This window comes from Astatotilapia calliptera, chromosome 19 (genome assembly GCF_964374335.1).
Source record: "Astatotilapia calliptera chromosome 19, fAstCal68.1, whole genome shotgun sequence".
Lineage (NCBI taxonomy): Eukaryota > Metazoa > Chordata > Actinopteri > Cichliformes > Cichlidae > Astatotilapia > Astatotilapia calliptera.
In genome coordinates, this window is record NC_137440.1 from 4,056,755 (window position 1) to 4,084,264 (window position 27,510).

A 27,510-nucleotide genomic window follows, 5' to 3' on the forward strand; every position below is an offset into this window, starting at 1 on the left:
CATGAACCCTGTTAAAAACACTTTCTTTTTTATTGCAGAGGGAAAACAGGCTGGGTCTTCATGGAAATGAGGAGAAGGACCTCCAGTACAGACAGCCTCCAGCTAGAGTTTCCTCCCTGAGAAGTAAACCATCAGAACTAAAGACCCCACGGATCTCCTCTAGAGACGTTCATGGGGCCAGCAGTGGCAGGCAGACAGACAGAACAATCAGACCATCCGTGCTGGAGAAGAAAGCAGAAGCTGTCTCTAGTTCTCCTAGCCCTCTTCTCAGCCCACCACTAGGACCTGGATCAGATTCAAAGATTATTAAAAAAGCAGAATCGGCTGACAGCTCTGATGAGTCCGATGAGTCCAGTCCCAGCCCGACAGTTAACGCTGGGAGAAGGCAAATCAAAAATTCACACCTAAATTCTAACACTCCCCTTGGAGAATCAGCGGATTCCTCTTCACAACCGCCTCCTCAGTCCCATTCACTAAAAGAGACTCGGCCTAGGTCCAAACCACCTGTGGCTCCAAAGCCCAGAATTTCCTTTTCAGAGCAGGCGTTTGGCTGCCGCTCTGATTCTCCGAACCTTCCAGAGAAACCCACCACTCCACCAAACTCACCTTCAGCAATCAGACGACTTGTTGCCCCCACTGAACCGCCACCACCTCCACCTGTGAAAGAAAGATGTATTCGCCCTAAATCACCAACATCAAGGCAGCCCGATGTGCCTGGCTCTCCTGCTCCACCTGCTGCTGATCACATTACACCACCCAACGCCCCGACGGCTGCACCAATCACAAAGGAGGATAAGACGTGAGCATGCCCCGTTTCCTGCTGCTTTGACATCGACTGGCTGATTCCTCAACTTAAAAAAAAAAATGTTACTGCAGTGGTTTCAGCTCATAGCAAGAAAATATATATTAATCATCCATGGGATCAGTATGCTGCGCTAAAGAAATTGCACACACATAATTATACAAAAAACATTAAAAAGTAAGTTAACTCATGGTTGACCTTATTCCCCCCTCTCCTAGACCTCAACAAAAGTCTTTAGATCTAGCAGAGGGGCAACCCGAACCTGAGGTATAAACTGTCTTATTCATTAAATTAATAAGCATCATCAACCACATGTTCTCACACCTGTCATACTTACTGCCAGGTCACACCTGGGGAGCCAATCAGAATGGAGGGCGTGTTGGAGATTAAGCTGAAACAAGGAGGAAACAAGGTGAGAGACATGTTACACATCTGTAACTGATGATATGATCTTTATAAAGATATCTAAAAACGAAATTTCATATTGGGCATGAACTCAACGTGCTTCTTTGTTTGATACATTTTTAATTTTATTTACACATCTCTATCAAACTGGATGGACAACCTGATGGAAAAGGAGCTATTCGGCTTCCCAGTTGGATTTTCCAATTTTTATGTCTTGGTGGTTGCTAACACAGTATGAAATCATGCTCTTTATAAGGTATCCAGTTGTGATTTTGTTGCTGTACTGAGTAGCTGCTTAACGGAGGAAGATGCTGTACTCAGGATTGTTTCTAAAGGCTAAAGAAAATAATGTAACATTATAGTGTTGCCCACTTAAAGTGAGAGGAGATAAGCAGAGTGAATTGCTCTGTTGTTTTCCTCGTACATCCACACCCTGAAGACTGCAGAAGCTGATACACATTGGTGTATTTTTAATGCCATTAGCCAGTAAAATGAAGGTCTTTTATTACTTTTTGAAACCTACTTTGAGTACCTGGATGATTTATGCCAGTTTTCTTTTTGCCACTCTACCCTTCCATTAGCACCGGTGGTTTGAGAGACACCAGTGGTGCTCCTTTTATTTCCTTTTATTCCCGAGAACCTTTTTGGGTTATGGCAGCCTGTTTGTTGTGCCCACTGTTGAAGCATTGGCTGAGGCTCCTCTTTTGTTGCAGGGTCTGGAGCACTGGGAGGAGGTCTTTGCTGTTCTGCAGGGAGAGACTCTCAGCCTGTTTAAAGACACAGCAGCTGCTGCACAGGTAGAGAACATTAAAAAGCCACTGCATCACTGACAGCACTGCCTACATGACATGACAGCAGTTTGGGTAAAAACAATTAAGTCCTGTCCTGAGTGCGTTTAGCACCATAGCAGATGGACATGTTTGATGGTATCATGTGTCCTTGACACAGCGATCCCATTTACCTAGGCTCCCCTGAGGCTGGGTTTGTATCTTCTCCCAAAATCAAACTGAGGATCTTTCTTTCTTTTAAGATGAATGTGTGAGTGTATCCTGAGAAATGACGGGAAAAAGAAACTCAACAAAAAACAGCATTTATTTGTTTAAAGAAAACATTAAAAAAAATAAAAAAAATAATAAATTCACACATTTCTTTTTCTAACGTATTCAACAATGAAGCAAATAAGGGCTTCCATTAATAGAGATTAATCGAGATGGCAGTCATGATTCTCTTTTTTTCTAATTCAGTCCTCATTTAGAATTTGAAAATCTCTTCATGCTCTGAATAGACGCCACCATAATCAATGCAGAAGCTAACTTTAAAGGTTTTCAAAATATTTTGGTAACTTGAACAAGGGTTTTTGACTTTTATCCAAATCTGGAGATTTTTATTTTTTCTTTCAAAGTGTTTTTAGCATGATCATCTTTATTGGAAACATTTTCATATATTAAATTCAACTTCCTTAACTTCAAGTTGCTTTCAAACAATTATGTTTATGCAATGAAATGAAATGTCTGTTGGAGTCAAACTCAAAATATTCCAAAATTCAAAGGAACTTGCTGCCAAGGCTGCTGTTTTTGTGTTCTTCAGACACAGAATAATTACTCGCAGTTGAGCGTAGGTCGTGTCTAATGCATACTCAGTGTGTTACGAAAAGGAAAATATTGCAGCTTATTTTTCTACAGGAAGGATTATAACCACAGTGTTCTCCATCTGCCTCTGCACGTTCACTAATAATCTCAGTGAGGTTACACTGTTTAACTCTGTTGTGCTTTCACAGAGGACATCTAGGTGGCCTCCTATCAACGTAGTTGGAGCAGTTTGCAGGGAGAATCGCTACTACAGAAGCAAGGAGAACACTTTCAGACTAATGTAAGAGCTGCACGCTTCATGGACAGTGTAAACACAAGCACAACACAACATTGGAGCATTGGAAAGTTGACTTTAATGTTGTTGCTAAAGTTAGAAATCACAGCTTCTCTATGCTGTATGACTGTCTGATGTATAGGACATTCTGAAACTTCATATTTACACTTAAAATTGGCTACTATATTTTTTGGACTAAAGGCGCACTTAAAATCCTTTAATTTTCTCAAAAATCGACAGTGCAGCTTATAATCTGGTGCGCCATATGTATGAAGTTGATGGTTGATTGTTAAAGCATTGCGGCTACCGTAATCAGGAGCCTCGAGGATCCCTTCCAACATAAATGAATACAGAATACTAAACAGCAGTGACTTTTGTAGTGTTACTGAAGTTGGACTAGCTGGTATATAATGATGTGCTACATGATCGGTAGTGACACAGCTATGTTAGCATAACATAAACACAGTGAAGCTGGAGGATGAACGCTAACTTTTTTCCACTTGATAAAAGTTAAGGTGAGGGTTCCTGATGGTTAGAGACAAATGCAGTTGCATGGCAGGATGCTGTAAACGGAAACCTCAAACTTCAGTCAGGAGAACTGAGATAATCCATCCACACTATGAGGTTAGTCATTAATATACTGCAACAACATGGGAACAGAGCAGCTGTGAGAGAATTCAACGTTAATGAATCAATGGTACGGAAGTGGAGGAAGCAAGAAGAATGAAATGAGTAAAGTTTGACTTATCTGACTGCTTTGTTTCACTTATTGCGCCTTATGTATAAAAGCAGACCAGATCATTGACAGTGCGCCTTATGGTCTGAAAAATACGGTATTTGTTTCTTAGCACTGTGAAACTATATTATAATTTTTAAAATTTGTGGCTCACCACTGATCTTTCAAATAAATTCTGCCCGTGCCATACTTTGGTCTCAATTATGCATTTCTTTACATCATTATATGCCGTATTTTCTTATGCAAAACATTCTTAGGAAGACTTATTTTTCTGTACTTGTGTTGTGCTTTCTCTCTCTCAGACTGGAGGATGGCAGTCAGTATGTATTTACAGCATCAAGCAAGGAGCTCCAGCTCATCTGGATGAAAAAGCTCCAGAACTGTCCAGAATCTGCCAGCAGTGACTCTGACGACTCTGGGTGAGCGCTCACTCATGGTTGATCAATTTTAATAGACCTAAGACAAAGCTCTCTCTCTTTTGGATCATAAGTGATTACTCAGTTCAACTGGAGAATGTGAAATATTTGAGCTTAAGCAAAAAAATAAAAATAAAAATAAAAAAATAAAAATTGTGTATCTCAAGGTTGCAAATGAGAACTGAAAGAATTAAAAGGAAAGACATTTACAAAAAGTAGCTGAGTGGAAATTCTAAACTACCGATTTGTAAGTTTGGAAATTGTAGTTATGATAATGCACCTTTAAAAACTGAATAAGTGCAATACAAATTACAGTATAACAAGTGGGATTAAACATAAGTGTTAATGTCAAACATGTAACCTCATCATCTACTGAAACAAGACTAGTGATATAACCTAAAATCACTATCACTCAATATCAATAAAAGCTGGTGATAACAACATATTTTTGGTGTTATTACACAAACCTTTATACGAATTGTTCAGTGTATTCCTACTCAGATGGTCCTAGGACAAGCTAGGGTGCTTCACCTCCTCTTGGATCTGTTGTCATACTTTGGAAAGTCCAATCACTTTAATAACAATAACAGGTTGTTTAAAATCAGAGTAACATAGAAGGCCTGTCTGTTTCTATTTTCGTTTTGATAACACTTTAAAATTAAGCTTGTTGATAAGAGAGCAAAACAAAAACAAAAAACAGAGAACAAGCGTGAGCCGTGAAGAAAACATGACACAAACGAGGCTTTCAGGATCAGTCTTGTGATGTATGCCACTAAGTGGCTGGGGAACTCTATGTGGTTGCACATCGATGAGAGGGGTTGGCCCCCAGTGCAAGATGTACATCATGTATTTGGAGCTGCTACCTGCTTTTATACCTCTCGAGCCCTTTTGTCCTGTTCTGGTCCAGCATGTCCTGGTCAGCACCGGTGTTACAACAGTGGTTTCTTGCATAAACATGCAGGTCAGGACATGCTCCCATCCCCTGTTAAAGCTGCCTCGCTCTCTGTTGTTATGGTGCAACATTCATTCTCTCTTGCCTCTTGAGAGGGCAGCTCAGTTAAAGGTTTGCTTTCAACTATGGTGGCAATGATCAAAACTGTGAGGGCTTAATCTACAAGGGGTGTGTGTGTGCCTATGAATGGCAAGTGTAGGTGTGTTTTCTCTTTCCAGTGCTCTTTTACAAATGGAATGCAGCAGCCCTGTGAAGTCTCTGTGTCCTGTGATGTGCCACATAGTTTCATTAAACAGATTCAGGATGTTTGTCTGCTTTGCTGACAGCCAGGTATAAAGCTTTACATAAACAGATACACTGCCACTGGATTTTGGAGGCCATTTCCCTAGCATAAAGTACCAAAGGTCTCTCCTTGCCTCAGTGTGTGAGACCACATACCACCAGGGAATGGCAGCCTTATCTGTTCCATTTAAAAGGGTTTATATGTGACAAACCCAGAGGGTTCATATGAGAGGTTGACCCAAAAGCAGACTCAAGAGCTGACTTTTTGATCAGGCACCAAAACAAGGACTATCGGTACACACGTGCACACATACACACAAACACACGCCTGTGGAGAGATCTCTGGCAAGCAGTTGTGAAACAGAGGAAAGACTGAAATGGTAGAGGAAGGGTTTTTGTTGTATGAGAGCTGCAGGGCTGTTGAGGCTCTGCAGAAAAGGGTGGAACGTCAAGCTAATTAAGCAGTGAGCTAAGACCTTCTTCAATAGAGTGTATGAAGGTAGCCGTGGTTTGGGGGGTGCAGGACTGATCTGATTCTGGTGAGGACCAGTCTGCTTGAGGAGAGGAGGGCTGTAGAGGCTGTGCAAAGGGCCCAGGTTGGAGGTCGTTAAGTAGCGACATCATATTTTTTACAGTTTGGCTTAAGAAGGGAGGCGTTGGTTGGCATTCAGTGGGTGCAACAGAGGAGTCCAGCAATTTAGATGGAGAGGAGTTCTCCAGAGAAGCAGGGCTGTTCGGACTATATTTAGGAGTATTAGAACAGGAGAGTGTATCAGGCTGTGGAGTGACAGGGAGGATTGACCACATGTCATCCTGTCAGTGAAACCAATAGGCTCTTTTTGGTTTTTAAAGAATGTGTCAGGGGAGGCACATAATGTGGATAGAGAAGTATATACAGGAGAAGCAGGGTTGGCCTGATTTAACTGAGGACCAGTGAGTGGAGAGGAGGGCTGCTGGGATGGAGTCAAGCTGTTCCACCACTGACAGCAGTGCTTCATCAGTGTCACTGACAAAAGTGGCCTCTTTCTGGAGCTGAACGGGTGCAGCAGAGGAGACCAGTGATGCAGATGAGGCTCCCCAACCGGTCGCAGCAGATGGCCGCCCCTCCCTGAGCCTGGTTCTGCCGGAGGTTTCTTCCTGTTAAAAGGGAGTTTTTCCTTCCCACTGTCGCCAAAGTGCTTGCTCATAGGGGGTCATATGATTGTTGGGTTTTTCTCTGTACCTATGAAGCGCCTTTTGTTTCCATATGAGAAGCTGGGAGGACCGGATTTACTTGACACACAGGCGCATCAGCTGCTGTCTGTGTGTTCTGCAGCTGCACACACGCTGACTGCTGATCAGGAAGGTTGGTAACAGCTGGCTGCTCAAGAGGCTCCTTTGTAACTGAATAGGAAGAAGATGGCTGTGTCTGAGCTGGCGTCACACAAAGCCTCTTGGCCTGTTGATCTTCCTGTTTAGGTTCAGATGCTGCACAAACAAACACAAACAAAAACACAGTAAGTCTTCTTTCGTTAACAGATTTCCGTCTTCTTTTCATCACATTTCACATGAAAAAACGTCGTAATTCCCAGAAATCTCCTCTCACCTGTGCTCGAGGTGCGATTTCGTGTTCTCTTCCTCTTTTTGCCCTAAAAACAAAAATATGAGAATTTTCATCAGTTGATCCAAACTCTGTGCACTGGTTGTTTCATAATTCAGTGCAGTGATGGGCACATGTATGAACTGCATGTTAGCACTTTGGACATACGTAGTTTTCTTTGGTGGACCAGTCTGGATGCTCTGTGGCGTGACGGCATCTCTCGCTTTCAGCCTGATCAAAATATTTCGCTTGTTCTTTTGAGAGAGACCTCCACTGAAGACAGACAATCATGAGAACCCACTGTCAGCATAGATAAATACTCAGCTACACTGTTACTACAGGGCAGCTGGCACACATGCACAAACATGAGCATAAAGCATTAACAGATGCATAAATATATGCAGAGTTACACACTTACCCTCTTTGCCACAGCTGCATTTACGGCTGCACTGGCAATTATATTCAGTTCCACCATCACCTTTGGCCTCTGCTCCTTCAGGTAAAGCATGAAGGCGTTTGGTGGCTTCTTTATGTACAGCCGGTCCGCATCCTGTTGGGCTTCACATTTCCTTTTTCTACAGGAATAAAACACAGAGTCAGTGCACATGTTAGCATTGTGTACAGCTGTGAGCAAAGTAGTTTAAAAACATGAGTAAAGCTGTGAAACTGAATGTAAGGAGGCACCATTAAAGGAAGCTGATTACAGTAATGCAAGCAAACATCTGCAGAAAAAAGACTGATATCTGGAGATAACTGACACAAAGCACCACAGAAACTTACTTTGGAGTGGAGGTGTTGGATGGGGGAGCAGGAGGGACAAAATCCCAGACTGGAACACCGTGCCTACACAGATGCAGAGACGGATACGAGATAACAGAGTTTATGAAGATACAGATGTTCAGCAGCTGTGTACACTGGTGTGTTTGTGTGTTTTACGTACAGTTCTCCAGCAGGATGCAGGTACTGGATCATGTTTTCTGGAATCCCGAGCACATTACGCTTGAAACACACAAAACACACAACAGATGATGAGAAAAGCTGGAATGCTATGATCTATCCACTCGGTAGAAGAAGTGATCAGTGGGAGGAGAAGATGTGCATAAAACTACATTCATACATAGCTGGACTTTGATCTCCTGCGTTATTCTTTGGAATTATGTTTCACTGGCAGCGACTAAGTTTACTGTTCAGCAAAGCTTCACACCACATTTATACAAAGGTGAAATACAAGGAAGCTGAGAGCAGAGTGATGAGTCCAACACTTTTAAACATCTTTATCAATAAAACTTCAATGAGACCTGTCACTACCTCTGGGTGTCTCAGCTGTCCCTGGCTGACTGTAGAGGTGAGCTGGTGCTGAGACCATGAGTGGAACCAGCTGCTGAGTCACAGGAGGAGCTGGTTCTGGGAGGATGTTGCTAAAGAATCCTCCAGTCTGAGGATCTGATGCTGGCTGAGGGGGAGCAGGTGTCCCAGAGGGTAGGATGTTTGCCCCAGAATGCCAACTTCAGGAGTGGAAGGCGCTTCTTCTGACTGCATTGTCTCTGAAATATGATTGTTTTCGTCCCTGAGGTCCATTTTAGAGACAGACGGGTTGAGGGGGTCGCTCAGAAGAATGACAACTTCTTCTCTCCGGGATCCTGTGGCACACATTCATAAAAGTGTTATATTTAAGTGTTATATTTGTAAAATAATTCAAACCAAACTGAGAAATACAAAAAAACTAACAAACTAATTAATACTTCAAACGATGCTAACCTCAAACTTTGTTAACTCTCATTACTTCGCTGCATTTATATAACAGCAATTGTTCTTACTTTGTAACAAACAGTTTAAAAAGATAATGCACTGTTTCACAATTACAGTTATATATAATATAATGAACAGGTTTCAGTTGTTTACCAAAAAAATGTAAATATCATATATATGTATATACAAGAATCTGCAATTCAACAACACTAACAAGGTACATGAGGACTTGGAATTTGATTTTTAAAAAATACATTTGCTGACTGACGGGTTTTAATTTTGCATCAGCTTAGCCAGTTACAACATTAAAATAATGACTTTTCTGATTTAAAACCTGATTAAGCTGACCTGTACTGCAGAAGGAAATAAAAAAAACTGTAGAAACAAGTTGCTCTGCAGATTCAAGTTTTACAGGCATTCATGTTATGAATTAATACAATATGATGCATTGTTGAGATGAATTCACCCCAAAGTTTGATTAAAATGTAACAAGAATGTGCTGTATGAAGGCAGTTACTGCCTACAGGTTTATTTAAATACTGCAGATATATTTTAAAGTACATTTTTCTGATAATACCATTGCAGTTTTCATTTAAATTTTAATTCGATACTTGTTTTTTTTTTTTTTTTACACGATGTGAATTACTTAGGCTACGTTCACACTGCAGGTCTTAATGCTCAATTCCGATTTTTTGATCAAATCGGACTTTTTTGTCTGCTTGTTCACACTACAAATAAAATGCGACCAGCAAACGCGCTCTAGTGTGAACGCTCAAAGCGGCCCACATGCGCAAAAGAAGATGTCACACACAACGCGCTCTGTTTAGACCCAGAGCAAACAATATTGTTTGACTGATGGCCCTTAATATAAAGACTTCGGACTTTACGTTTCCCAATTTTTGCTTTAAGTTATTTTGTTATTTACATAATAATGTAGATAACCTAATAATGATCCTTATTGCTGTTTTAGAGGAGTGGTGCTTCAAAGGATAGCTGCAGATTTCTGTCAGAATCTGCAGATTATACAGTACAAATAAAATGTTCACGTTTCTCCAACGTTGTCTTCCCAACAGTTTCACTGACATCTACACAGGATGGCCAGGAAGCGTTCGCGATGTCTTCTCTGGCGCTGATAATTGGCGTCTGTCTTATGTCAGTGACGTAAAAGACAGATTTAATGCGACATGACCGTTCAAACAGCAGTCGCTTTCTAAAACATCGGATATGTATCGGATTCATTACCACATACGAAAGTGACCCAGATCGGATTTGAAAACATCGGATTTGTGCCGTTCACACTGTCGGATACTGATCGGATATGGGTCACATAGGGTCAAAAAAGTCGGATTTGAAGCGCTTTCGCCTGCAGTGTGAGCGTAGCCTTAGTTCACTGCTGAATCACACAGTAGCTCGATAATTCAAACTTTAGTTTGTAGACTTTGTTTACACGTTGAGGGACACAGTAAAACAGGAAAAAGGCTTTTCTCAGGGACTCTGGGGCAGATAGTTTATGTTGGGCCCCGACTGAGCCCACAGTACATGTCAGGTTACTTATTCCCTTAGTAACCAAATTGTAAGCAGAGAGACAAAACCATGCTCAGAAAGGTTAACGCTTGTTTTCAGTTTTGAGTGTATTGAATATTTCTATTACAATATGCAAAAAGTCCATCAGTTATTGAAGGAAACAGCTGTCGGATGTTGCTTTACACTGTAAAAAAGAATTCTGTACAAAAACAGTAATGTGTTTTTTTTTTTTTAACGGAAGTTGAAAGACTTTCCTGTAAATGGTACAACGGAAAAATCGTCTTATTCTTAGTCACAATATATTTTCTGTGTCATTAATGGATTTTTTCTGTGAATAGAAAAACTGAAAATTCTGTTTCTATTACTATTTACAGTCACTTCTTTTAACTTTAACCCATTAAATGTACGTTTTTATATCCTTAACCATACATTTCTATACAATTACACCATTATACACCATTTGCTTGTAAATTAAAACTTCTTAAAATGATCTGTGCACAAGTAGTACACAACAACATTGGTACATTTAATGCTAAATATTCTTTTATTTTATTTTATATTGCTTGTTCTGATGAAGACTTTTAAACTGTCAACAGCAGCTAAGTGAATAAGGATTTGTGTCCATGAACCCTCAGCATTGACAACACTTAAATGCCATAGTTCAAAATCCTCAATCCACACCTTTTGTCCCCTGTGTTCAAAATGCTCTTAGCTGTTAAAGTAGAGGAGAAAAGTTTGACATATTTCACAGCCATTACATGTTCTCTCAAAAAGAGGGCACAGTTACTTCCCAAGCAAAAACCTCTGCTTGTGCTCACAAACCCTAAATCGCAACAAATTAGACAATAATAAGACAAGTGACTACAAAATGACACCGGAGGTTGGTGAAGAGCAAGCATGAAGTGAGAAATTGTGTGCACACTTTCTAGTGATACCTTCATTTACCTGTGTGATAAAGTCCTGAATGTAGCGTGGTAGTCCATTAAATTCCATCTGAGCTTTAAAGATCAATTTATTCTGAGGAAAAAAAGAAAAGAAAAGAAGTTTTAAGATGTTCATTTTTTGTTGCTATTGTTTACATTTAAGATTAAAAAAGGAATAAAAATACAAAGTTTAGTATTAGGTGGAAAATGACTTGAAATAAACTGAACTTGTACACCTACCATTGAAAGCCAGCAAGAAAGAACAGAGTTTTGGTTTTGTTTAGATCTGCTGTGGATTATCATTATTAATTTTCCTAAAATAAATGTAGAGTTGCAAACACATAACAGCATTCCGTTGCAATATAAGCAGTTTATAATTAAAGTAACACGCAAACCTTCACAAACTAAATCAATCACAACATTAAACTCACCTTGTTTTTGTAGACAAGGTGATCAGGCTTTTTGATCCTCTCCTGAGACCAGCTGCACTGCACCATCAGCATCTTATATCTTCCTTTTTCACTCAGTAAAGTGTTTCCTTTTGTTGGCTCTGCACGTGCAAGTGTGTGATCACAGGTGAAATAAGGGATATTTTTCCATTGCAGGTTTAGAGTGTTTCATTTAGTGATAGCTGTTGATCCACTTTTCAAATAATCTCTAAGGATCTGAATTTTTAAGAAAGACACAAATGTCCCTGCTTATTATTAGCTTGATATAGACATAACAATTTACAATATGTCAGCAGCATCCCCACGTGGCATATAACACCCCTGCAGACCAGCACTGTGCCTATATTATACTTTAGTCAACATATAGTTATAATTTAACTACAATTAGCTCAATGGGGTCACAAAAATTTCCCACATACTTGAAATGATCTACTCAGCATTACAAAAATTACATTTTCAAGAGAAGTTGGAGTAAAAATGTGTTTACAGGAAAAATGTGTCTGTCTACAAATATTAACTAAACATTTTATGTGCTACAAAATGGACATAATGATAAATGTGCTGAGGTGAAACTAAACTTTCAATAATATCACCACTATAGTTTGTTAACCAGGGGCGATTCTAGGATCAGAGCTTTGGGGGTGCTGAGCACCCAAAGAGCTGCCCAGCCAGCCAAGATACACTTTACTCGTCACAATGAGACTTCTTCCCTGTCTCTTTCGGTCCCTGCATCCTCCCTGTCCTCATCGTCTGTTGTCTTCGTCTCCTTTATCAGTCATCACAGTTTTACCCTCTCTGTGCAAGTCTGCAAATTTCTTTATTAAATCATAAGATTCTTAAATTCATCAAGTCTCTCTGTGCCTGGGTCCTCGTCACAAAACATGACATCACTGTTTTGTACATTTTAACACAATTGAATCCCACATTTGTGAAAGAAAAGCAAAACACTTTTTTGAAAAGTCTACAACAAAACCATCAAATCTGATAAAGGTTATTTAAATGCTGCAAAAGAAGAATGGATTGGAATAAAAAAAAAAATACATATCCTAACCTTAATTACTGCGGGAGAATAATGAATGATGCTCATAGTGAGTAAGAAGTAAACTGAGTGCATTTTTTGGACAGAGATTAACTTTTAATGTGTTTGTATAATATAATACAGATACATAAAAAACACTCCCGAAACAGAATAAATTCTTACAAATACATTATTACAAAATATTAATAAAAACCTATAAAAATGGAGGCAACTTTGCCTGTGGTAGAATGTATACAATGTATGAAAAAATCTTTACTGCAGATACTAATTTTGTGTTGTAAGATTTCATGCTTTGGTACTTGAGAGAGCTTGACTTTTTTATCAGGTGGTACACACTGTAAAACGTTTGAGAAACACTGTATGTGTGATTAAGATTAAGGAACTGACCTCCCAGCCCATTATTCCGTCAGTGGGCTGGTTTCAGTCATTATGCTAATGTACTGTTTATAAGGTTGGGGAAACCTGCAGTCATCTGAGACTGAAGAAGTCACTTGGATGGGTGACGAAACGTTTCTCCCACAAAACACTACGTCCAGATGAACAGAATCGACTTTTGGAGAAGTGTATGTGTGCTTTTGGAAAACATTTAAAGCTGCTGTACAGAATCTTTGAAACAAGCTTAAAACATTTTTAGAATATAAACAGAGCATCTGCTTCTCTTTGCAGCTCCTCACTCCACCAGGGCTGTTTGGCTCTTTCTGATAGTGTGCAAATGTGATGTACGTATTGCGGCAGTCATACAGACAACTGGACGGTCCAAAAGTTGGCCTACCTATTACTGGCTGAGGTTTTAGTAGAGTTTTGGCTGAACCACATAAAAATATATCATTAATTAATTTCCCCAATCCATTACAATGTTATGTCGGAATGTTGTTAAAGAGGGTCAAAAATGTTTCAACCCAGTTTGTTTTGCAGATTCTGTACAGCAGCTTTAATATAGAACCAAAATACATCAGTGACCTCCTGACCCAGTATGAACCTTCCAGATCCCTCAGGTCATCTGGATCTGGTCTTTTATCAGTTCCCAGAGTCAGAACCAGACACGGAGAAGCTGCATTCAGCTTTTATGCTCCTTATATCTGGAACAAACTCCCAGAAAGCCTCAGATCAGCTGAAACACTCAGTTTATTTAAATCCAGGTTGAAGACTCACCTGTTCTCAGCTGCATTTGAATAAAGCACCAAATCCACACTTTTAAGCTTAAATTTCAAAACTAACATTTTAACTACTGATTTTATCTACTGTTCTGATTTTATCTGTTTTGATTTTATATACTGTTTTGTTTGTTTGTTTGTTAATTAGTTAGTTAGTTAGTTTGCTTGTTTTAATCAATTTTAAATCATGCTTTTTATTTGTTTTTGTTTCTAATGTCTCTGTAAAGCGCTTTGAATCACCTTGTTGTTGAATTGTGCTATACAAATAAACTTGCCTTGCCTAGGGAGGACACAACTTCCAGATTGTGTGAGTAAAATCAGGTTTTTTCTCTTTGTCAGTTTAACAGTTTCTGTTGTGCCCGTCACTGTTCCCTGTCTGTTTTCTTACCTGGTTCTTCCTGGCCTTGTACTTTCTCTTCACGTTCCCCTCTTTCTTCTCTTTGGACTGACAATCATACACAAATAGATTGTATTCAATTAGATGCAAAAATTACATTATTATATAAAAAAAACTATTAAGATCACTAATAAAAAGTCCTCTCTCAGTGTACTTTCAACCGAAAGGCAAATAACCAAACCACATGAACATCTAATAAAAGATATAAACATTAAAACACTGATCCAACATTATTCTTGATTAACGGATCATTTGATTTTACACTTGTACCTGAATGTGGCTCCTTCTTTTGAAAAAACTTCCTTATATCCATTATGAACTTGGCTGTCTCTGTACACACACACACACACACACACACACACACACACACACACAACAGGAGTTATAAGGTTAATGGGCATTCAGTCAGTTAGCTAGTTAGTATCCATTTCAAACAGGACAGTGGTAACAACAGTAGGCTGCATTCAATTATAAGTTTTAGATTTTAAATAAGCTGTATAAATTTCAATGGGAGCAACAGGACGGTCAAATGTCGCTGATTTTACTACAGAGCAGGACGGATTATAGGGTAGCAAACATCATTGGAAAACACGTTTTCAACACTGCAGGTTACCTGGTGTAATGTTTTTCAGCTAAAAAGAAACATGGCCTTAGGGTTAAATGCAGCTAATATGTCCTGTTTTAAGCCAGGCACTTACCCCTCCGCTCCGCTGCGTCTCAGCCACCATCGCTCTGGCAGAAAGGGTGCTAGAGCCAGAGCAGGGGAAAAACGAGCTGTAACAACAAAGTTCTGTATGCTTTTTATATTTTTAGTAGTGTGTCACACAAACAGCAAATATTGTCAAAAAAGTAAGACATCTTTGGGGGTGCTTTGATTCAATCGCCCCTGCTGTTAACTATCAAATTAGTCTATGCTGGTCAGCTAGCTAAAAGTTTTTATGTTAGCAGCCTAAATCACAGGCTAACATTAGCATTTGTTAGCCAGTCAGGATGGTCTGAGGCTAAAACTAGAGTTAGTGTAACTTTGCCTGAAACCCTTTAAAGTCTTCAGTAGAGGCAACTGTAAAACATAGTTAGCTGTCATGTTAAATTTAAATAATAATCTAAATAATATGCAAATGTACTGTTTATAAGATTGGGGAAACCTGCAGTCAGCTGAGACTGAAAAAGTCACCTGGATGAGTGACGAAACGTTTCTCCCACTGAAAACGCTACGTCCAGATGAACAGAATCAACTTTTGGAGATTTACTTACCTGAATGATTGAGAATGCATCAAGACGATGACAGGGAAACTATTTCAATTCAGTTCAATTTTAATTATATAGCACCAAGTCACAACAACAGCTTTATATTCTAAGGTAAAGCCTCTACGATAATAGAGGGACAATGCCCTGTAAGCAAGCACTTGGCAACAGTTCTCCCTTTTAACAGGGAGAAACCTCCAGGAGCACCGGGCTCAAGGAGGGGTGGCAATTTCATGGGTTGGGAGTGAGCATTGGAAGACAGGACTAAAGACTAAATTGATCAGACTAAAACATACTCTTTGTGCTATCTGTCCACCTTCCTGGCTTGAGAACAGTAAAATATTACCTCTAATATACTTGATAATAGATATCTGAGATTCTATAGATTCTATATTCTGTAAATCACAGGTTTGTGCTAAATGTCTGTTTGTGTTGAGGACCAGGTATTGCTGAAAAAAATCAGTTCATGAGCTCCAAAGTGCTGGTGTACTTCTTCATTTTTCATAAAGTAAATTAAAAATATAACTTGTCCAGCTCCAGATGGACACCCTGTCAGAGACAATAGCACTTTCCTATGGCACTTAATTAAAAGCAGCTTTCAGCGACAATAGCCAACTGTGGCCACAAGATGGTAGTAATGTAAATGCTAGGTGCACATATTAATGAACATGCAAGGAACTTTATGACAGTGCTGTCTGAGCTGAAAGGAGAGAGATCGCTTTACTTTGGTACATTTTTATTGAAGTCTATTTTTAGATTTGACAGGGCAAAGATTCAGTTATTACAGACCTCCAAACCTCTTGTGATCTTCAGGTTGGCTCAAGTATGTAGCGAGCTTCACCTAATATGCTTCCATGGCCAAGCAGCTTTATCCAAACCTTACATGGTAAAATGGTCTGTATTTGTATAGCGCTAAGGACCCCAAAGCGCTTTACACTATACGCAATCATCCACCCATTCACACACACATTCACACACTGGTGATGGCAAGCTACAATGTAGCCACAGCCACCCTGGGGCGCACTGACAGAGGCGAGCACCAAGCACAACACAAAGTGTCAGATGCACTGGTGTAAAGCACCTCTATCGGTCTCTGAAGCAGTGGAATACCTGATCTCTTCTCTGTCTGGTATGACAGTGTGAGCCGGAAGAACTGCACATGTCTGACAGCATTTTGCCGTGTGTGACCTTTCCTCAACCTCGTGGAAAGCCTTCACAGCAGAGTTCACAGCTGCAAAGTGTGACCTGACATCATATGAAACCCTATGGATCACACAAGTTCATATGTACTACTATGTACATATGATTTGGGGATATATAAATAAAACTGAATTCAATTGAAATAAAATTGAATATGCGTGTAAAGGCAGATGAGTGATTACTTTTGGCAATATAGTAAATGTCACCTGCCTTAATAGCGAGGTATTTTCAGCCAGGACATACAGTGGCATGAGTAAGTAGTGATGTGACCAGCTAAGGATTCAAATAGTTGTAATAGTGAATAAACTGTCTTAATTAAAGTATATACATCAAGATAATGATAATATTAACAAACATATGAAACAACAAAGTCTTCATTCAGATGACATTAAATCATCCCGTAGTTATCCTGCTATGAGCTTATTACAGTGTTCTGTTGAATAAATAGGATTTTCTCTCTGATATTAAAAGGAAAGCTGTGCCTCATAATAGTTTGAGGTACATTTATTTAAAATTAACAAAGTATTATTTAAAAACTATTTATTTTAGCTGTGTAAGCAGCCATAACATTTCTGCTTTGGTCCTGTGAATTCTGTTATTAAATTAAGTTGCTGGAATGGACAGAGTCCCTAATACAAAGCATTACAGGCATGGTTTTTGGGGTCAGAGAGGACGGTTGTCAGTCACACGTGTTTGATGGAGTTTCAGGCTGGAATGGTTTCCTTCAAACTGTGTAAGATAATTTGACTTTGACTTTCACATCTACCTATTCACACTGTGCACTGTGGGGACACTGGGCACCTCTGAGGTGGGTGAGAGGCCAAAGAAATGAAACTCCCCACCAACAGGATTTTTCTTTAATGAGATACTTGGACAAGGTGAATTACATTCAGCGGGCACACAATAGTGGAAAAACACACGGTGGCACAGGACACAGCTATGGCTCTATTCAGCCGTCATGCATTGCATCTGCTTTCGTTTGCTGCATGGTGATGAAATATGGAGCACTGCAGTGACTGCATGACTACAGCAGTCACAAAATACACTGACGAAGGGATTTCTGTGGGACAGATTGAGTACGTTTATTTAACAGGTACAGAAATTGACATGTAAAAAGGAAATGCTGTGGTTTTCACAGCAGTTAGTGGTGGGGTTATTTGTTGAGGAACTGAATGCTAAAGTCCTGAGCTCAGACTGGGATTGTTGTTTTGAACTGTGGACTAACCAAAGACTATTTTAAAAGATCTGGATGTAGTCTTTGGTCTAGATCGTAAATCCTATTGAATAACAATTCTTTACAATTCAATATCTGTAGATATTGTCCTCGTGTTCTGAGATCCATCTGCTTACTCCTTTCCAGCCTTATCCTCTTTTCTAATATGGCCACGTCTTTCCCCAAAAAACATGATAGTAACAGCCCAAATGCCAGACTTGAGGCTTCATAATGGTAGTCCACAAAGGAAGGATTGTGGCATGGAAACTGTGTGCTTGCTGGATAACAAGATATAGCTTTTAAATTAAATAAACTTGGGTTTTTGTTAATGCTGATTTGTTTTCCTAGTATTTGCCTGCTTCAAGGCTTTGTGTTAAGCTAGAGTGACCATGTAATATCCTAGTCCTGTCAGCCAAAAATTCACAGGATTTCTAGAGCATTCACAGGATTCCAGAACTAGATGTAATAAAAATGTAATGCATTATATAGTATATAATTGAGGCATAACATACTCAAAGTATAGGCAGTACAAGCACAAGCACTGGCTGGCGCCTCTCAGCAGGCTTTCAGAAGTTAGTCAGGTGGAAAGAGAAGAAGGAATTGAGTCTTCTAAGGGAGCGAAGCCTTAAAGAGACAGGTTGTTTCAGAGGATGAACCAGGGGCTGACTGTAGGGCTAGTCAATGATAAATAAGGAAGTAAGGATTTTTTTTTTCCTGTCAGCCTGAAAGGCTTATGGGGATATTGTTCGTACCCTGCTGGGCGGCCAGGCAGCTATAGGCGAGAGGTGTGGATAATTCAAGAATGACGTGATATAGGATTTTCAACTTATGATAGGTGCATCTACTCAAAGTCTGACCTTCAATTTATTTGATTTGGTTTTTTTTTAAAAATCTAGCACCAAATCACAATAACAGTCACTTTTATATGTACCCTACCATAATACAGAGAAAAGCCCAACAATCAATGACCCCTGTGAGCAAGCGTGTGGTGATGGTGTTAAGAAAAATTTAACAGGAAGAAACCTCTGGCAGAACCCGGCTCAGGGAGAAGCAGCCATCTGCTGTGACCAGTTGGGGGGTGATGGGAAGGAGACAGGACAAGAGGCATGCTGTGGAAGAGAGCCAGAGATTATTAATAACTAATGATTAAATGCAGAGTGACTTCTAAACACATAGTGAGTGAAAAAAAATGTGAGTCAAGAAAAAACCTCCACCTGACCTCAAAAACTTGACCTGAAAGTCATATGTCAAGGTTTCGGAAAATCTTGTGAACAAGGTAACGCCACCTAGGATTGTCAAACTGCTACTGAAAAGCTTGCATGAGTTTAAATATCCTCTGGCAAGATTGTCTAAAAGTTTTTATGAATGCAATAACTCAAGACATCACCTAGGAATTGTACATTTTTACCATATATGAGGCTGAGGGGTAGCACTGGTGGCCACCAGTATTTTTTTTTTTGAGTGGCCTCGCAAGTAGAGACAGAAATGACTGTAATAGTTAGCCCTTTAAGTAGAAAGCTTGTATCTCAGATCTCCCCCTGAATGTTGCCAAAGACTAGTTTGAGAATCATGTAAAACAGTTACTCAGAGTCGCATGGAAGGGGTATAATAGATACACTAAAATTAAAGATGACTTGTTGCTACTCAGGAGAGCGTCATCTGTCAACCTCAGTTTGGAGAAGCTGGCTGAGTCTCCAGATGATTCCTCATCAACCAAACCTCTCAGCAGGAGAGCTGAGAGCCTGGAGAGACAGTTATCCTCAGAGGGCCAACCTCCACCCAAACCTCCCCATACCTACTACAGCAGACATAACTATCCTGATGGAGGGGAGGTCAGGACGGCAGGTGAGACGTCACAGCAAATTTAACTGGTTTTCAAACTTGTCTCAGTCAAGTTTCAGCTTCTGTCCCATGAGGGCCAAGAAAAAGGATAGACTGCTGTAAAATGTGCATTTAGAACCATGTTATGTTAGGCAAGTGTTACACCAGTGCCAGCTTATGTGCACACTGACTTTCACAGGATTTATTTGCACATCACTGCAGAAAACATACCTTAACGTTTGTTCCACATGGTTACACACTGTTTCAAGGATGGAGTTCATTTCCAGATATTGTTAATGCACGCATATTACAGGTTTCAAATGGAAATGCAACCTTGGAGTCAGAGTTGCTGAAGATTTTATCAACGCAAACTCCTTTTTTTCATTTTGTCAATCATTTGGATTTGTAATCCATGCATTACTATAGTTTTTAACGAAGCACTGAACAGCGCTTAGATGACTTCTATGTCAATAATTGGCCTGATTGTGACTTGATGCACTGCAGATCCACAGAGTCTCCAAAGCCAGCCGTCAGTGCCTCCTCCTGCTTCTCCTGACCCCCAGGACCCGCCAGCTGTGAGCCCCCAAGTAATAGAGGACCCTGTGAACAAAGACAAGCCAAAAATGAACGTCTTCAGAAAGTTTTTTTCTAAGAAGTAACACTTTGGTTTCCATCCATATATCTTGTGATGCTGTCCATCTCAGTCTCGTTTCAGATTTGGAATATTTTTGTTACCATCAACAATAAGGATACAAAGTCTTGACATGACTCTGCATGAAGTTTCATAGAAATCACATCATATACCAAATACAGATTTTCTTTTACAAGTACCTCCAGCAAATGAAAGGAGGTTATGCCCAGCACAGACGAAATGATAAAGTAACGGCTCATACCACTACTAGATTTGTGATTGGCTGCTTATTTTCCATATTTGCTGATTATCTGCTAGCAGCTGTGCAACCCACCTCCAGCCCAGCTCCTCTTTTTCATATTGTCTGACTTAATCTGTGCTTCTCTGTACTGTACTGGGTCTTACTGCTGCTCTCCCTGTCTCTGTCATTCTGTGTATACACATGGAAAGGTAACGTAAATAACTGCAAATGAAAATACCATAATCTTCTTTTACTATAGAAGTTCTAACTAAAGTAGCAATCAAGTACAAAAAAAACCCCAGCAAAAAAAAAAAAAAAACTCCTTAAGAGATTTTTGGAGAAGCACTTTATGCCATGGCCACAGTAAGGAAGGATTTGAAGCAGCCAGCAGGTCAGCAGTTCTACAGACAGATGTTAATGATGTGTTTACATCACCTCTAATGAGAATCTGCTCTCGGCCTGATCCCAAACAGTTTAAAGTGACTCCATGTGAAGACTTTGACTGCACGACATGATCACTACTTTATCAAAATTGACACTTGCTCTCATACAGAATGATTGACAGCAAATCAATTCAAGCAAATTTGTCACATTTAACTGGAGAAAAGATTCGCGAAGATATCGTTCAGCAGAGATGACGCTCTGCATTTTCACACAAAGAACTTTGGCTAATGATTCAACTCCATTTATTTATTAATGAGCAACAAATCCAAACATCTCCAGTCTCATTTTCTCCTCCATTCAATCAGATCAATAAGTGAATCAATAAAAATAATGAGTCAGATTGAAACTTGAAGAAATCATTTGGCAAAAGAAATTAAACTCAGTTGAAGTGTTAAAGTGAGAGTCATTCAATAAAACTGAATCAAAAACGTGACGTAACTTCATCATTTATCTGTATCTGTTTCTGCAGATCAGACTTCGACAATGTTACTTATCTTTTTCTGTATTTGTTTGATTGCTCTAAGATTGTTTATTGATGTGTTTGAATTGCTTTAATAAAATGTATCCATGTTTCATTATCAACCATTATTGAGCTCTTTCTCTCACTGGAACTATGGTAACGATTGGCCACATGTTAAAACTTCATCAGTGTGTTGACTCACAGCACCAGTATGTTCACATGTTCAAAGGTCATCTGCCTGGACTTCAAGGGTCACGCAGAGAACATTTGACCATCGTCATCTTAGATTTGAACTCTGTGGCACTGGATTTTGGTGTTAAAGGAGGCAATTTGACTTTACTGAACACCATTTTAAATATCCAAATACTTAAATATCTAAAAAGAAAATGATTATTGCTAAATGTCATGCACCAACCTTTGGGACTGAGAATTAAGCTATTGATGATGTGCCAAAATCTCCACTGGCTGTTTGAGGCTGTCTCCAAAAGCAGTGGGAATGACAACATCTCAGCCACAAAGTGGTTGCCAGAGTAAAACCACAGAGCATGAGCATGCTGAAGCAAATTAATTCTTCAAAATTGCCAATGTTCTGAAAATGTGATCACTACAGACCTCCAAACTTCATGTAGCCTTCAGATTAGCTCAAGAACAGTGTATAAAGAGCTTCGTGAAATGTATTTCCGCTGCAACCAAGCATTATGCAAAGAGTCAGATGAAGTAGTGTAAAGCAAACTGCCACTGGACTCTAGAGCAGTGGAGACGTGGTCTGTGGAGTGACGAATCACGCTTCTCTGTCTGGCAATCTGATGGACGAATCTAGGATGGCGGTTGCCAGAAGAACTGCACATGTCTGACTGCATAGTGCCCTGTGTGACGTTTGTGGAGGTGGTGGTATGGGTGTTTGAGCTGGGCTTAGCCCCTTGCATACCAAAACACTTTGGACAACTTCATGCTCCCAACTTTGTGGTGATGGTTTTGGGATGGCCCCTTCCTGTTCCAACATAACTGTGCACCAGTGCACAAAGCCAGGTCCATAAAGACATGGATGAGCGAGTTTGGTGTGGAAGAGTTGAAGTTGTTGTAGCTGCAAAGGTGGCTGACATCATATTAAACCCCAATAGATTAAGAGTGAAATGTCCCTCAAGTTCCTATGCATGTGAAGACAGACGAGCAAAAACTTGCTTACGTTTTTCTGAATTCTGTTATTTTAGATATGTTACTAAATAGCCAACATCTGTTATGAGTTATTCGGAGCACATTAGTTGATAATATCATTTAAATTTAGTTCCTATTGGCTTCAAAAAACTGACAGCAGGTAAAACATTAACTGAGAAGCTGAAGCCTTTATATGTCAAGTCACATATGAATGTAGTCCCAAAATGTACATTTTAGGTTAAACATTTTTCATCAAGTATTTCCACCACATTTTTGATAAAATATGACAAAATCAGTAGTAGCAGTACTTTATTTGCCAAAACTAAAAGTTTGTGCTTTTTTCCTAGAAGTAGGTGAAATGATCGTTTCAATTCAATTCAATTTTATTTATATAGCGCCAAATCACAACAAAAGTCGCCTCAAGGCGCTTCATAGATACAGAGAAAAACCCGGTTCACTCTGGCACAGCTGGCTGCCGGCAGAGCCGGCGGGCACGCCGGTGCAGCCCCCTCTAGCTTCTGCTCGGTGGCTACTGGGTGACGCCTCGTCTGGGGATCCTCAGCCCTTCCCATGAGGGTGGCACGGATGCCCCTCCGGTGGTCCTCCTTGGGCTCACGCACTCTGGATGTCTGGGGCCTGGATCTCCATGCCTGCTTCATGCCCTGGGGGACAGGGCTATGGCTCTCTACATCCTCTTGCAGACCATTACATGTGGAAACCATTTGAATACAAGCGCGCTGATCCACACAGGTGTGCACACGGGTGTTCACTATTCGTAGACTTAAATTACACCTTTCTTGGCTGCTACTTCAAAGCACATTGTGCGCTGTCTGTCCTGCGTGCTGCACAACAACACTGAATATTTAGTATTTACTGCTGTTTACACTTAGCTAGATTAATGCGATGGTGTTGTGTTTAGTATGTTGCTTTGGGTTTTTTTTTTGCTTGTTTTCTATTCTTTCTCTCTCAACAGGTGATCCAGGAGATTTTATTTTATTTTTTTTAATTTATTTATTTTTTCCCCTTTCTCACTGTCCCTCTCCCCTTCTGTTTTTCTTTTCCTTCCTCTTTCTTTCTCCCTTTCCTATCCCTCACTCATGTCTGTCCCGTCTGTAACAACTGAAAATAAAATAAAATAAATAATAAAAACAAAGGTCGATCAAATGGACCAATGCGGCAATGCCACGATGATCCATTTGGCAAAATAAATCCATTGGGTATCCTTGTTGGTCTTCAGACAACAATTCTGACGGCTAAAGAACCAAATGGGACAGGCAAAAAAAAAAAAAAAAAAGATACAGAGAAAAACCCAACAATCATATGACCCCCTATGAGCAAGCACTTTGGCAACAGTGGGAAGGAAAACTTCCCTTCAGTGATTCTTCTAAATTTAGATCTACATGTTGTGAACTATTCCATGAGTGTCATCTGCTGTGACAATACTCTTCCTACAGTGGCAGTAATATGAAGTGGAATGGCTAAACTGATCATGCCAGTCCCTTGTAAAGTTTGCACTGACAAATTGTGGGGTGGTTGCTCAGAGCAGGTCACCTACTAATCACAAATCAGCCACAGTTCTGTCTTCTTCTTGCTTGGTCTTAATATCAGCACAAAAACAGAGCCCACTTACTTTCCTGCCTCCCCTTGCAGTCAGCTCTGTTCCAGATCTGAGAGTCAGAGTGTAACCAAAAACCTTTTCTTTTATACTTTTTTTAATTAATTCTAAATTATTTCAAAACCTTCTGTATACTCTGGGCAACTGAGCAGGTCAACAATGCAAAAAAGGCATGACATTTTGGGGGAGGAAAAAAACCCCTCCTTTCCTGGTAATGTTATAACAGTTTCTCTTTCATGTTGTTATTGTGTGATGGTAGCACAGCTGGTCTCATAGCAGGATGCTTCCTGGTTTCTACCTCCTGGCTGGCTGAGGCTTTTTCTGTGTGAAGTTTGCGTGTTCTCCCTCAGCTCAGATGGGTTACCGTCAGGTGCTCTGGTCCTCTTGCAATTCAAAGAGATGCATGTTGGGTTAGTTGGTGATTCTAAATGAACCACAGGATGTGAGTGTGTGTTTTTGTCTGTGTCTCTGTGTTGACCCTGCTACCTGTCTGCTGTGCATCGCAACTCTCGCCCTGTGAGCTTGGTCAGACTCCAGTCCCAACATGACCTTATGGTTGGATAAGAGCAGATGGACAGACGGGTCATGTCTTCCTGTCTGCAGAAACTCTCACTTGTGTGAAGCTCCTCTAACCGAAACGTCCTCTTGGTGTCGCTGTCGGTGCAGGAATGAGCCTCACACCGTGTCTGTCGTCCTCGTGGCGTGAACATGCGGCCTCCAGTCATCTGGTTGTATTCTTTTGAAGTCTGTTTTCAGCGTTTGTCATCGATTGAACCATTATATCATTTTGAAGTCCTCCGCACCAACACGTGGTGTTCGTCCACAACGAAAACCTTCCTTGAATAAAGCGCGAAGCCCGTTTAAAATAGATATAAACAGTCACTGAGCAGACTCCAAAAATATGGAAACAAATCGTGAACTTGTGTGCATCATATATCTGTTGTATTTGAATTGATTTTAATTGCACAGATTTTTCATTTAAAGGTTGCCCAAAAATGAGGAATGCGCTCATGATCACTTAATGAAAAAACTTTAAACGCAATTTATATGTTAAACAGCCAAATTAACGTGATCGAGCTCATATTTATTCCTTAATAAACGAAAAAGAGGGCATTTTATCAGTTGAATGGCTTTAAAGGTGTGACGTTTTCTTTAAATCTGTACATTTTTTGAAAGCCTATATTCGGCTTTATTTGTGGGGCTTCGAAACATTCAGCCAGTCCACGATTAAATTGTTTTTAGATGGGCTTCGTGCTGTTGGATTGTACTGCTAGTATAGAAGTATGTGACCGACCATCGGGCTTTACTGTTACCGTCCATTTTTGGTGGTGTTGGACCTATTTGTGTCCCTCCAGGCCTCCGTCTGATTCCCCCTTCAGCATTCAGCTCACGGCGCGACAGAAAGACAAGAGAAACCAGCAGAGAGCAGAAACAGCAGGAGCCCAAGGACAGGAACAGTGTGCAGAAACAAGTTGAACTTATCCAGAAACCAGATACTGACGATGGCATTTTAGCTCTCTCATTTAAACTTCATTGTGTTTCTGTGTTCGGCTCTAATGTTGCTTTTGACTGCGCGTCATAGGTGCTCTACTTTTTATACGTTAAAGGTGCTTTGGGCTATAGTAAAGTTTACTGTCATTCAGCTATTAGAGGGTGTTCTAAAGAAGAAAGAAATGCATCAACCTGCTTTTTTAAATTTATTGTTTAAAAAGAGCGCAGGTCTTACCTCTGTGAGTGGACTATTGCTTTTCACACTGAAGCTGCTTGCTGGTTTTAAAGGTTTATTTCCTTTCACCTTTTCCAAAGTAATCAAGAATTCTAATTCAATTTCCCTCATAGATAACTGAATAAATATATTAATATACACGAGAAATGAGATATATATATATATATATATATATATATATATATATATATATATATATATATATATATATATATATATATATATATATATATATATATATATATATATATATATATATATAAATACAGGAGGTTAAAGTTCCGTCCGTATTTGAACTGTGCATTATACCCGGCTAGGTTTGCACATTTAAATATTGAATCTGATATTATTCCAGGTCAAATGTTTAGACGGCAAAAAGCAAGGTTAGGGTGACCAAGTGCTTCACTTTATGTGGGACTGCACAGCATTTTCATCACCTTGACCAATCTCTCCTCCTCCCCCTTTTCCACATACGATGTCCCACATTTTGATTGGCTGTAGTTTACTAAAGTCAGCAGTCAATCTCACAAGAAACGTGTGGCTCAAAAAGAAATCCACAGATCAGCGGACGCATCCAAACAGCGGATATAACAGCGGTGCCGCTGTGAAAAACAAAATACACTGATGTACAAAGAGAATATCATCAAATTATTAAAAACAAACAAACACGCATAATGTTGCAGTGCATACTGTTTGTGAGCTATTTGGAAAAAAAATGTATGAAATGAAACAGTGAATGAAATAAATGTGTAGCCTGTATAGTTGCATGTGAGCAGTTCAACCACCTCTGCAGCATCGTAACCCCACAGTCTCTGCTGCTGGTCGCTCTATGTGGAGGTTGTTCTCTATATTCCAGGTGATGAAAAAATCGTTTTTGTAAAAGTATATCTTGTTCACAATAGGCCTGATCCAAATAAACCTTTTATTCCTGTTAAAAACTCTTGAACTCGGCTTACTATAAAAAGAGACTTCCCAGCAGTTTAAACGGGATTACTGTAAGATCATTACAGCTGTAACATCAACATGACACCAGATCTCCGTGTTAATGTAACAAAAGTAGCAAGATTGGTGTGTGAAAAAAGAGGGCGGTATACTATTAAAACCCAGCGCGCGGTGATGTCAGGATTTTATTGACTCACTTTAAAAATAAAGCGATATTTAAGTTACTTTCTCTCCTTTGCCACACTTTCCGCAGGGACGTTTTAATCAGTTTCACTCTCGCTTGAGTATTTATGGGATACACTGACATGATTTAAATATTTTATTGCATATTATCGCCTGCTGTTAGAACTTATATGTGAGCAGACGCAAGCAAGTTTGTCGTTTCAAACAATTTGGAATTTTCAACATTTACCAGAGAAAGTTTCAGGTGTTTGCTTTTTGCCATCACAGTCTCATTTTTATGTTTTCCAGACACGAACTTTTAATCACACTACTGCTTGAAAAAATAACGACGTTATAAGACTGCGCACGATAAACTGAGGCTCAA

General features: G+C 39.8%; 1 protein-coding gene across 1 annotated transcript in view; it reads left to right on the forward strand.

Moving 5' to 3' along the window:
* sptbn5 (spectrin, beta, non-erythrocytic 5) overlaps positions 1–21,647 on the forward strand; it is a 63,917-nt gene extending 42,270 nt beyond the window's left edge. The window contains exons 73-80 of the mRNA XM_026192223.2: positions 39–799; positions 1,021–1,069; positions 1,146–1,214; positions 1,921–2,004; positions 2,985–3,076; positions 4,109–4,225; positions 19,577–19,773; positions 20,254–21,647. Of these exons, the coding sequence (XP_026048008.2) occupies positions 39–799; positions 1,021–1,069; positions 1,146–1,214; positions 1,921–2,004; positions 2,985–3,076; positions 4,109–4,225; positions 19,577–19,773; positions 20,254–20,408 (1,524 nt within the window). The 3' untranslated portion in view covers positions 20,409–21,647. The remainder of the gene's footprint in view (positions 1–38; positions 800–1,020; positions 1,070–1,145; positions 1,215–1,920; positions 2,005–2,984; positions 3,077–4,108; positions 4,226–19,576; positions 19,774–20,253) is intronic.
* The last annotated feature ends 5,863 nt before the right edge of the window (positions 21,648–27,510 follow it).